Source organism: Syngnathoides biaculeatus, chromosome 9 (assembly GCF_019802595.1).
Source record: "Syngnathoides biaculeatus isolate LvHL_M chromosome 9, ASM1980259v1, whole genome shotgun sequence".
NCBI classification, from domain to species: Eukaryota; Metazoa; Chordata; class Actinopteri; order Syngnathiformes; family Syngnathidae; genus Syngnathoides; species Syngnathoides biaculeatus.
The window spans coordinates 21731522-21744271 of NC_084648.1; the positions used below are offsets into that span (position 1 = coordinate 21731522).

Consider the following 12750-nt stretch of genomic DNA (forward strand, 5'->3'; position numbering starts at 1 on the left):
AACGGATTCAACTCATTGACTTTATTCTTTCCTATGGAGAAAAAAAAAAAAAAGTTTCAGAGGTGAAATGAATTGGGACTTTGAACACTGTTTGACCTCTGAGGTTTCACCGGATAATAATCATCAAATAATGCCTTTATAGTGTCTCACACCATCCAAATGATTGAGATGAGATGTTTTGAGGTGAAATGACATTCATATTCTACGAGGTTAATATTACCTTCATGGATGAATACAATGCTTCCTTTGTGCACATTTCACCGTGCAAACAACTGAAAAGATGTTCAAGTTCAAACTGTGCTTTGCGCTAAACGGTTGCGTCTCAGTCACTTTCTGGCGTCAGTGGAAAAACGCACGAGACAGCCACGACGCGAGAAAAGAAGCTTTCGTTTTTGCCGTCTGGGTGGCGTCACGCAGTTTTACGTGTGGTGCGTTTTGATTTTCCTTCCGTTTGGAGATGATCTCAGTTATCATCCGGTGAGCCGTCTTCCGGATGGGCTACCGAGCGCCGTCAGCCCGGCACTCCCGAGGACGGGAGCTCAAAGTCACCGGACGCTGGTCCTTTCGGATCCAGTTGCGGATTGGTAGCGGGTATCGCTCGAAGGCGAAGAGTTTTTGTGAAAATATCCGTGACTGGCCCAAGCCGACGCCAACGGAACAAACAAGTTTGCGGCCCAGCGATACGGCTCGTTATCGATGGAATTTTTTTCCAGCGTGGCGTCATTTATCAGTTATTGTGCATCCCCAGTTTAAGTGCTGTCAATTTCACATTTTATGGTGGGAAGTTTCGTGGGATAAATTTCACCTTTTAACAGAACAAATGATTCCGAAACTGCCAAATGACGACAAAGGGATTTTTTTTTTTTTTTCCCCCTCAGAACTATCCACGCCCACTATAATAACAATCCTTAAATGGTGATGAGGAAATGTTGCTCCTGTTCTCCTTCACATCCAAACATGGTGGAAAAGTGTCACTTCCTGTTTTCTTTGACCCCCATCCCCCCCGCCCCACCAGGACGGCACCGCCCCCCTCACTGCTTCTTTTTGCCGAACAAGTTGAAGCGTTTATCTTTGTCCTTTGTCTTCACGGCAGCAGACTCTATGACGGCAGGCGGCGGGGAGTCCGCGTCCAGGGTCCCGTTGGCGGCGCTCGGCCCGACGGGGGCGCTAGTGTTGAGGATATTGCGGATCCACGCGCTCATCTCCTCCTGCAACATAAGCGCTCTAGAAAGCAGTTGTGGGAACGGAGACGAACCAGGGCTCACCTCATTTTTGGCTTGAAACAAAAACTGGTTCCCATCGGCGACTCTGGCCCCCCACCAAAAAAATGACAAAATAAAAGCGTCAACTTCGGAAGGAGACTTCCCGCATCGCCGCGTCGAGGCCCACCTGAGTCGGAAGACGTGCTTCTTCTTCTTGTAGCCGCCGGCCACTTCACAGGCGACACCCTTCAGGCTGACCCGCGGGTGGTTTGGATAGGTGGCGCCCTGCGCCGCCGCCGCCGCCGCCTTGGTGTCCTTGTAGAAAGTCATTTCCTGTTTGGCAACCTTGCACAGCACGTGATGCCACGACCTGTCCATCACACGTGAGCTTGATTCTTTATCCCGCTTTACACGAACGACGTACGCGGATTTGGGAATAGTAACGCAATTAAGAGGAAGGAAGGCGTGGCGCACCCGGACGCCACGCTTCGAGCGAACCTATTGGACGCCTTCTTGTTTGGTCCCTCCCACTGGTGTTTCCAGTGCAGAAATCCTTCCTGCGTCACCGCCGCTTCCGTTTCACTGCTTCTCTTCTTCTCGGTGGGGGGCGGCGAGGGGGCGGGGCTGGCCTCCCTGCCGTCGGCGACTCCGTTGACCAATGAGACACCGACGACGACCGTGCCACTCTGATTGATGGAAAACGTGAGCGAGTCCTTGAAGAAAACACTGAGAAGTAATCAGCCAATCAGAGTACATTTGATTGGTTGAACGTGGACTCATTGACCAAATGTAGATGAAAGGGGGACACGTTGGCGTCTTTCAAGACTTGAATGGGAGCGAGACTAATCGGCAGGCCGCCGGTCCAGCGATTTGTCTGGCGACGATCTTGAAAACTGACCTGATTAGAAGAGTCGTTCCCGTCGACGTCGCTGCCAAAGCCGACAAAGAAACGGAAGGTTAGCTAAGGTGCGCTTCCCGTCACATCCAGCGCGTGGCGCCGTTGCTCACATCTGCTGTGGTTGGACGTGGATGCAAGATGACAACTGGGCCTTCCTCTGCTGCTGCTCCTCCTCTTGCTGCCTCCTCACCTCCAACAAGTCCATCTGCAGGTCACAGACAGGAACTGGTCACGTGACGCATGTTTTTGTGTCACGATGTGGACAAAACTGGAGAAGAGAGGGCCTTGACTTGTTTTTCCCGACCGTAGTGAGACGCTCGAGCGCCGAGAAGCGCTCCTCCCAGGTGGCGGCGGACTTCTCAAAGGCTTCGTGCCGCCTGAGGAGATTCTCCACCTCGTCCACGCTCCGGCCCGCCTCCTGGCTCGACAGGTACGACTCCTGGCCCAGAAGCCACGCCGGCGTCTCGAGAGAACTGCTGCACCTCCAGGACTGGGGAGGGGGCGGCGACGCAGTGAGGTCGGCGCCGCCGTCCCAACGCGATCGGCGCCACTTACCGAGCTGAAGCCACTCCCAGCGATCCTCCCACTTGTTGATCATGTCTTCCCTTTTGGCCGTCAGCTGGAGCAGCTTTTCCTCGATCTGAGTTCAAACGTGAAAGCATTCCTCAGATATTCCCCAAAGACAGCATTTTGCTACAGTGGCAGTCTCGAGGGCCGAAAGCTTTATGGAACCCTCCCTAACAATTCCAAAGTGTTTTTGTTCGAAATCTGCAGCGGTAGGTACCTTGAGATGAGGATTGAACCGGTCCTGCACCTGACTGCCTCCACTGAAATGAATGCGCAATGCTGAAGCCTCCCCCCAAAACCCGACACAAAGTCGGGTCAACGTGGTTCGTAATCAGGAAACGGGGACTCGCTAATGTTTGACTTTATGTGAAGAGAATGGAAGGAATTCAAATGTTTGTTTTTTGCTTGAGTTCAGCGGAGATTGTGCTGCTCCAGGACGCCTTTGGCCAATCCAGAAATCCTGATCCATTCCGAGAGGGTCACAAGCAACAATATGAGGTCACACTACGTTGAAGTCGTCTTTCTGGGGGATGAGTTGGACTTGTAGGAGTAGTTTTACTTTTGCTTGTCTATTTTTATTCGATTGCATTGTGTTGCTGTGCATGATGTGCATTACTTTTCTTTTGTCAGTAATCTTACCCGACATATCTTTATGTTTTGTTCTTGTCACGATGTCTGACTCCATCAGATATTCCCCAATGAAGACATTTTGATAGAGTGGCAGACTCAAGGGCTGAAAGCTTTACCTAATAATTACAAATGGAGTCGGGCACAAAGTCCCTGCAAACCATCCCCAGTCCCCCCCCCCCCCCCACTGAATTTTTACAGTAATCGTGGAAAAAAAGAGTTTGCAATAAACTCTGTGGTCAGCTATTGCACTATATCGATTAAGTAGGGCTGGCGATTCTCACTTCCTGCGCCGCATCCTGCTTCCTGGCCAGCAGCGCCTTGCCCAGCTCCAGGCAGACGTTGACGTCGTCCTTCCGAGCGTCCGCCTCGGCCTTGACGCCCTGATGCTGGTTCATCAGCAGCTCCGCCGACGACACGTCCCTGAACGCATAGACGCACGCGGCTGCTGACTAGCTAGCTAGCTAGCTCGACAACCATCGTTCTTATGCGGCATCAGCAAGCTATGACAGCTTGCACGGGCGGTGCCCCCGATGTGCTGTCGTTTCACACTTTGTAAAGGGAAATTCAACTAACCCTAACCCAATCGGTCATGTATCTTGATTTTAATCAAAGACTTTTATCGACAATTACCAATTTTCAGGGGCGCTGCCATTTTGGCGAGTCACATGGCCTGCAGGCGCGGATACGACGTATGAGGTGGCGCACCGAAGGCTCGATGACATGTGGAACCATAATGCCCAGATTTAACCTCATCTGATGACGAAATAGCAGCATCGGTTGATCGGGAAGACCGAGGAATACTTCCGTACAGATTGGAACCTGCGGCTGTAAACAATGTTGAATGTTCGGACGGGAATTGCTCGCTCGTCAAGACTCGACGCCATCCCGCCCGAAGAACCATCCAAATATTGAACATTATTTACAGCCGGAGCTCGCACGTCAGACTCCCCGTCATTCCCATCCGAAGACGGCGAATATGTCGGGGGCCACTGTATGTCCTGAGAAACATTTCTCCTCCATCAAGTTCTAAGATGAGCGTACCGAGGGTTCTCCTGGGCTGCAACGATCCAGATCACGTGGTCCATCCACATCATCAGGTCTCGGACTAGGTTGAAGAAGCGAAACCTGTCGCTGGCGTCCAGGAGTCGAAGTCTGCGGCGGTCCGAGGCTTCCAGGAGGTCGTTCCACGCCGCCAGGACCTCGCTCTCCCGACGCTGGATGTCATCAGCTTTGTCGCCGGCGTAGGCCGACAGGAGGTTTCCGGCGTCCTCCTGAAGTTGTCTCACCTGACCCGGGGCAAAGAGGGGACCGTAACTGCCCTTTCTGGTAATCTTACATTTCTACTTTCACGCAAGTGCCGAGTAAAGTCTGGAGAAGACGAGACAAGTTTGGTCTCTTATGGAGCATCGACAGGATATACAATGAAACCTCAATTTGTTATTTTGGAGCCATTTGCTGAAACAATTATTCATTTTTTCCCCCTCAATGTACACACAAAACCTCCGACTGTTTGTTGAAATGTTTGCAGATACATTAAAAAGAAAAGATGAAAGCTCACACCGCGTGGCGTCCTCGCCAATATCGGCTGTAGCTTCTAATAATTGCACACGTGCCCTAACGGCTTGGTTTGTTTTTGTATTGCAGCGACGTATAATCCCGTTCCACGGATGGAATCGCTCGTCGACGACAACGACCGTGAAAGGAAAGGGAGCCGGTCGGGAAGCGACCTACCCGAAGAGGACACCTACGTAAAGAGAAACAAACATCCTCACTGCAGCTCCCGTTAGCTTCGTATCAAAGACAATAAAGTCTACGTTTGCTTTCCACTTTCTCCGGGACCTTTTTCAGGTTTTGGTTTTACCTGTCAAAAATACCATCGAGTCCACTTTTTCTGTGTCCTCTCTAATGACGACACGTCGGAAGTTTTGGGGTTTTTTTTTTCTTCCTCATTGACGTTAGATTGCATTTGATCTCGGGACATTTCTGTCTTTGAGGACGAGTCGGAATAGAATCATCGAGCAGCAACTGAAACATCACGTGCGGGCTCTGGCACAGATCATCTTTTTCGGCTTCCAAAAGCTTTCCGCGTGCACCAGGCCGGGCCAGGCCTTAGTCTGATTGGAGTCAAGTCACATGACTCTTCCCCCGCGTGTGTGTGTGTGAAAGTTCGTGGCGAGGCGCAAGCACGTGACCCCGCGTCCCGCTCACCTGCAGGCTGAGCGCGTGTACGTCGCGCTCGAAGGCGGCGTGGGCTCGCCGCAGCAGGTCCGCCGTGTTCCGGTCGCGGCCGGCCCCGTCGGGGATCTCGCGGCGCTTGTCTCGCACGCGAGCCAGGAGCTCCGTCGCGTCGCGGTAGAACTTGTGCAGCTCGAAGGAGGTGGCCAGGATCTGGGTCCTGGTGTCGAGCAGCTCCAGGAGGTCGGCCCAGGCCTCGTTGAGTCCGTCCTTCCACTCGGCCGCTGTCGCCGCGTCGCCGTGACCCGAGTTGATGAGCTCGTCCGCCTGCCGGTTGACGGCGTCCACGCGGTCCTGCCCGATGTTTCCCGTGTCCCGCGTGAACTCCCTGAATCGCTCCCGTAACATCTGAAGCCGTTCACAGACTTGAGTGCGGGGCAAGCCACTCATTGCCAAGCACGGGGCTCTTTTTTATTTTTTTTTTTTTGGCACACTTTTGTTTCCGGCGCCTCGGCTCAATGGAGCTCGTGGAACACAACGTTCCAGATCAACGCTCGGTTCCATGAGAATACGCGAGCGAACGGCCTGCATTCCCGTGAAAGTGACTTCGATTATTCCTTTCAGGCACGAGCACGATGTCACATTGAGCACTCGGGTGGAATTGCAGAATGAAGCCAAAAAGGTTCACCGGGTGTAATAACCTTCATCTGACTTTGCCTAATAAATTGGGCTCCAATATTTGTATTCAATTCAATGATTCTTTTATGGAACGCGAGAGGGAGCCAGCGTAGCAGACTTTGGGAATCGCTTGCTTTAGCTTCATCCTGAAAGTACACCTGAAGAACCAAACGTCCATGCAATAGCGCGAGCAGCAGGGTTTTTGTCGTACCACGATGTGTTCGTAGTCCTGACCCAGCTCGTGAGAGCCGGCTACCGCCTCCCTCTCGGCCATCCACTGCTCCAAGTCATCCACTTCCCGGTTGAGCAGCAAGAGGTGCAGTCTCTCCTGCAGTCTGGCCTGCCTCTCCTCGCACAGATCTTTCAGGCTCGCGTACAACTTGTCCACCTGAGACTGACGCGTGCCGATGCGCTCGCTGTCAAAGACGCAACAAAGTGCTCAAGAACTTCATTGGCTTGGGCGTCCTCCTCAAACATACAAAGTGGGGCTCGAACACACTTGTGGCACAAAGGGCTACTCCTTGGCTTTAGCGCCAGCCGCCGTGTTGCGGAGTGACTTGTTGCAAGTACTCACCGCACTCCAGGCGCTACGGAGTCTTATGGAAAAGCGCTCAGTGGTCGCGAGTCGGAATAAAGTAGCGTGGGCACACAAATGCTGTACGCGCGACATTGCCGACCAAGATGCACTTTTCACTGAGCCAATCGGACTAGCGCGGGATAACGATCCACGGCAAACCGCAACTCGCTCAGCCCTGGCCATCGCCATTTCGGTACTCCCGGACCCTCACAGACGCACACGTGGTCTTGTCGGCCGGACGCTTTTCTGCTCCACAGACTAGTACCTGTAGAAAAGCCAAAGTAATCGGCCCGCAGTCGACCGGATTACTTTGGCTTGGGAAATGGCCAATGGGAAAAATATTCCCACGCCGAGCAGTCGGAGGAGGCTTGAAGGAGAAATGTATCTGCAATTTGCACTAAATGTACGTTTTATTGGATGGATTTAAAAGCTTCAGGTGGCGGAATGTGCGACAGTTGAAACGGCGTCGGCGTTCTGACACGGCGACAAGACGGCGCAGGACGCCGTTTGGCTTTGTTTCGGTTCCTTCTTTCACCGAGTCCATCATTGCCTCTTCGACAATGTGTTGCTTTGGAAAACCTTGCCGAGATGAAGAAGAAGAAGAAGAAGAAGAAGAGTCTCAAAACCTAAAAAAACTGGAGTGGAGTACATCCGATTGCTTGAAAGGGTCAAGTCTCTGTGGAATTCAACTCTCAACTCGGATCACAAATTGCGTCCGTCTCGACGTCCCCCCGGCTACCGAAAAGCGACTGAAGTACTCCTTTGCGGCGCTCTCCGTCCATGCTGGAAATATCGCAAAGAGGAGTTGGTGACAAAATGGCGTCCGTTGCTGCCGTTTGCATTTGAACGTTGGCCTTTTTACCATCATTTTGACTATTTTATAGACTCCACACTCGTGATGGTCCACTTTTGCACCTTTTATCGTGTACAATTGGTGCGGCATACACATATATTCAGAGCCCATTCAATTCTTTATGTTTGTCAAAATCATCTGTTTGATAAGGATCGGTCGGACTTGGTGCAGGAAAGCCACACCCCTGTCTATAGAAGACGTTGCTTTCCAAACCTTTTTTTTTTTTTTTTTTTTTTTTTTTAGCAGGCTAACCTCTCCGGGTGGCCGGCGTCCACGAGTCCACGACTGGTCTTGGAGAGCAGGTGCACGGCCTCGGCGTAGTCCTCCACGGCCTGCTCCGTGATCTGATGTTTCTTCAGCATGCTGACGGCGCTCTGCTGGTCCTGAAATGGACACGCCCGCAAAGGTCACGCCCGCTCAGCGCGGGGTGACCCCTCATACTGATGGAAAACGGATACGATCGGAGGTTCATTTTGGTCCAGTCCCGCTTATGCGACCTGTCTGTCGCGTTTTTCCCCTCAAAAATTGATTCCTCATTTCTACATGAAAAATGATTGTCATGGTTTCTTGATTGTTTGTTACGTAACAGTTTCTAGTCTCTGGAGACGCTGAATTTGGGGGGTTCATTTGCTCGAAGCTCTCATCGTCAAAATGATACATAAGAGTGCGGGCAGAAGTCTCGCGGCTACGTTTCAAACGACGACAAACAGAAAAAAATCACGTGTGGTATCGACGGGAAGCTCGCGGTTGGATTCAATTCAAAATGTACGTCATACATCTATGAATCAACAAGAAGCCGTGATGCAAGCAAAACCTTGTTTCGAGGCTAACGCTCAACCACCCCCCCACCCCTCCCCCAATCTTGACATCGACACGAGTTAGCCAACCACGGCCATCTCAAAGTATTTTCAGTGGCTTAGCAGAAAAGGCAAATACGCCTGAGCCACTTGTGAATGCTTGCGGCCATATATGGAAGAAACAAAATCGGGAAAGATTTGATTTGAAGTGTATGTAGTACATCTCCACAATATGAATTTCAACTTTTGAATTGAACGAGCTAGCTAAATTAGGATTTTGGCCAATTCTAATTTACAGTCATTGGCATCGGGGTTCACCCTGTCGGGCGAGAGGGTCGCCTCCCTCCATCTTTGGGGGTCCTGACTGTTGTTTGTGTTTATGCACCACCCTTTTTGGAGTCCTTGGAGGGAGTGCCGGAGAACTTTCCCGCAAGGGACTTCAGGGTTTTCCGCTGGGGGACTTGAACGCTTACGTGGACAATGGCGGTGATTGAGTGCAACGGCCTCCCTGATCAGAACCCAAACGGCGTTCTGTTGTTGGACTTCTGTGCTTATCATGGATTGCCCAAAACGAAAAACACATTGAGGCATAAGGGTGTCCGTACGCGCGCTTTGCACCAGGATGTCCGAGGCCGCAGTTCGATGATCCGACTTTATGGTCATGTCATCGGACTTGCAGCCGTCTGGATTGGGCACTCGGATGAAGAGAGGGGCAGCGCTGTCAAGTCATCACCACCTGGTGGTATGCTGGCTCTGTCCTGGCATACTGTGTGGGTCCGCTGGGAACCTCGGGCAGAATCCTGTCGTAGGGAGTTACAGCTTCCACATTCGACAGAATTTCACCCACGTCCTGGTTGGAGTGGGGACATTGAGTCCAAGTGGACCACGTACCGTGGATCCATTGCTGAGGCCCGCGGGAGCCCTGAGGCAGCAGAAACACCGGCGTCGGAGGAGCTCGGCGAGACCACGGAGAACGACTTCTGGATGGCTTTGAGGAAATTCTGGTCGACTCTCTGGCCATCAACACTGTCTAGCATTGCCTTTGGCACCGGTGACCTCGAGAGACTTTGTGTTGGTGGGGAGAATACTTCACAAACCTCAATTTCACTCACATGCCTTTCCAGGAGGAAGCGGAGTCTTGGAACTCTCAGGTGGACTCTCTGACCTCTAGGGTTGAGGTGACTGAGGTGGATGAAAACCTCCTTTGTGACAAGGCTCCGGAGGTGGATGTGAATCACACGGATTTTCGGAGAGCTTCCTTTTAAGAGAATATCTTGTCATTGTTTCAATGGGAGCGGGTTCTCGAAAATATTGGTGACCTTGAATAAATACCCTTGGAAGATAAGTGTGATTCGGGGTCATTGACCAGAAAAGTGGGGAATCTACAGCAGAATCATCTAAGGTGAACCCCCATCAGAGAGTTCAATTCGTGTAAGGCTTACTCAGCGAGAATATCCTCATTTTGGTAGGATCGGCCACAAGCTACCAAGAATGGAAGCGAGCTCTAAGATGGTTGGTGACCATGTCTAAAGTGAGTTCAGTAAAAAGAGCAGATCCTCCTCTCCAATCATGTGTCCGTGTCATATTTAGGTCATCAATTTATGCATGAAAACTCTTTTCAGCCGTACGGTCCCCGAGAAGTCATTGACACGAAAACCCACCTTGGCCTTCTCCTCTGACATCATGTAGAGCTCCTGCTCGCTCATCCAGGCTTCAGCCTCAGAGGCGTCAAAGTAGAACCGTTGCGCCGCGTGAGCCTCCTCCAGACGGCTGTGGCGAAGCTCCGCCTCCCCTGTCAGCTGTCACCACAGAAGCTGAAGGTTAGACACCTGCCGTTCGGTGTTGCCGGTGCCCGATTCGTCATCTTTCAGGAGCCTGCGACTTCTCTCCAGGATGTCGTCGATGCGGGGCCGGTGGCCTCGTATCTCCTTCTGGAGTGTCTACGGAGGACACGGCAGCCAAAAAAGGACTTTGAAGATGTGGGACAGTCTGAGTCGAGTCAGAGGTCACTAGACTCATGGCTCCCTTCTCTGCATCAGACCCTCACATGACTCCAAAACCTTCACCTGGTTCTTCTTGATGAGCAGCTGAACGCTCTGTAGGTTGTGTCCGTGGTCATTGGACAAGGCCAGCGACATCCTCTCTTTGACCCAAAGCTGGGGGACAGAAAGAAGCGATGAAGATCACCTTATCATCCTCACGAGGTCACACAAGGATTTACAATCTCATCCGCCACATCACGGTTAAACTGATGAACTTCTTTAGATGCCGCTAGGAAGTCCTTGCGGCGACGCAATGGCTCCAGCAGCTCGTGAAACCTCCTCTCCACAAGCTGCCGTCGTCCGCCCCCCTGATCGGCATCCGTCACCTCCTGACCGAGAGCCTTGACGTGAGTCTGCAGCTCTACCATCTCACGTTGGCGGACCTCCACCTGGCTCTCCAGAATCTACACGGATGCCACGGCAAGTGAGCATCAAAGGTGTTCCCGAGGCACCAGCGCTAGCGGTACTAGTACCTGTTGTTTCTTCAACAGGATATTGACAGACGCTAGGTCTTTTCCGAAGTCGTGGGATTTAATCTCACCCTCCAGTGCCCCCAGCCACTCATCCAGGTCGGCGCAACTTTGTATGAATAGCTCCACCTTGTTAGCGTCAAAAAGACATTGAGCTTTGGTCTGCGTGTTGCGCTCCAGGTCCGCCCACATCCTTTGCAGCCCGGTCAGTTTCTCCGTCACCATCGCCTCCGTCTCCGCCTTCTCGGACATCAGCAGTATGCCATCCTAACATGACCGTTGAAAGCCAGGAGCCGCCGTTTGTCGTTTCTGAATGACCATCTCCAGTGTGAAATGAAACATTCTCGCTTAAAAGAAACTTAGTGGTACCTTCTGGATCTTATCCAGCCATTCCTTGTTGGACTGCAGTTCGGCCATGAAGGCCTGATGCTTCAGCCACTTGCTGTGCAGGTTTCGGGCCCCGTCATATGTCATGTCCTGAGCTGTCAGCATCTTCTCGTTGATCCACAATGTCAGCTATAAAGGGAACAAGATTGTCAACATACGCAACAAGGTCAAAGCTGGTACAATGTAGCAAGGTGTCAACGGTCACCTGGACTAACCTCCTGGCAGTCCTGCAGGAACTTCTGCAGCTCTCGGTTGTCCTTCAGTTTGATCAGAAGCTCCACTGCAGCCTCCCTATTCTTCTTGTGCCTGAAGCACCAAGTGGAAGTTGAGTCATTCACTCCGAAAGATCCTCATGCCAAGCTAGCCTCACCCATCATCGATAGAGGCAAGTCTCTCCAGAATGCGTTCGCCATTGATGTTCCCGTGACTGGCCAGCCTCCTGCCGGTATCTACCACACTGTTGATCTTGTCCTCATTGGCATCCATGGTGGCCATGAATTCTTCCTGCTTCCTGATGGCGGCCTCTGCGCCGTTCAGGGTGACGGGTATCTCGGTGTGGGCCAAGATGTACTTCTGCAGAACATTTGCGATCGAGGGTATGTTATCATTGTTGTGTTTTCATTTCATGTCATTGTTTGATGTTCTCGGCCAGCTGCCGCGGTAAGGTTCTCACCTGGTTGTTAAGGAAGGTTTCGGCCTGCTTGCCATCCCTGAGGAACATCTGGTACACGTGGGACTGGGAGACCAGTTGCTGGCGGTTCTCCCACATTTTGTGGAGTTCATTCCAGCCGACATCTAGTGCTTGGAGCCTCTGTCGCAGGAATACATACTGAGCATCTGTTTGACCCCGTGTCACCATCTCACCCACGTCCCGCATCTTCTGATAGTCTTCTTCGTAGTTCTGGATCTCGTTGCGGATACCCTGGTGTTGGCACATGAGCTTCTCTGCCTCAGCCAGTGTGTTGGCCACGTCCTCGGAGGCGATGGCCGTCTGGGTGCGGGAGAGCCAAGACTGGAAGTTGTCTAGCTCTCGTAAAAACTTCTGCAGCTTACGGGCCTCCCCCAGGGACTCCTCACGACTCTTCAAACTGTTCTTCAGTTCCTCCCAGACGGCGACAATCTCGGTCAGGCGGCCCGTGATGGCGTCACGTCGATCGGGAAGGTCATCTGCCAACCGCAGGGCTTCTCCTCGCAGGTCTCTGAGTTTCTGCTCGATGGCGGCCAGTTCTCGCTCCATGCTGCTCATTTTACGCTGCAGTGCCATGACCCCTGCCAGGTCGTTGTCCAGGTCTTGGGTGGATTCGATCACTTTGGTCTTCTCTTTGATCCAGGACTTTGTCTCGTCACAATCCAGGTGATAGTTCTGCACACCCAGGGCAGAGCTCAGTGTGTCTTTCTTCTGGTCCACCAAATCACGGAACTGGCTCCACCTGGTGGCAGAGGAGAGCCTTGGAATGGACTAATTCTATTCCAT

At 52.1% G+C, this 12750-nt stretch overlaps 1 protein-coding gene across 1 annotated transcript in view; it reads right to left on the bottom strand.

Annotated features, from left to right (window-relative positions):
- Positions 1-12750, bottom strand: part of LOC133505665 (spectrin beta chain, non-erythrocytic 1-like) — an 18263-nt gene continuing 5513 nt past the window's right edge. Inside the window, 22 exon segments of the mRNA XM_061828935.1 lie at positions 1-1208; positions 1266-1308; positions 1390-1572; positions 1677-1888; positions 2101-2131; positions 2211-2305; positions 2405-2558; positions 2560-2590; positions 2656-2740; positions 3579-3717; positions 4339-4583; positions 5506-5880; positions 6362-6566; positions 7833-7963; positions 10039-10317; positions 10444-10533; positions 10599-10823; positions 10893-11156; positions 11259-11405; positions 11492-11582; positions 11647-11849; positions 11950-12706. Coding sequence (XP_061684919.1) covers positions 1032-1208; positions 1266-1308; positions 1390-1572; positions 1677-1888; positions 2101-2131; positions 2211-2305; positions 2405-2558; positions 2560-2590; positions 2656-2740; positions 3579-3717; positions 4339-4583; positions 5506-5880; positions 6362-6566; positions 7833-7963; positions 10039-10317; positions 10444-10533; positions 10599-10823; positions 10893-11156; positions 11259-11405; positions 11492-11582; positions 11647-11849; positions 11950-12706 — 4162 coding nt within the window. The 3' untranslated portion in view covers positions 1-1031.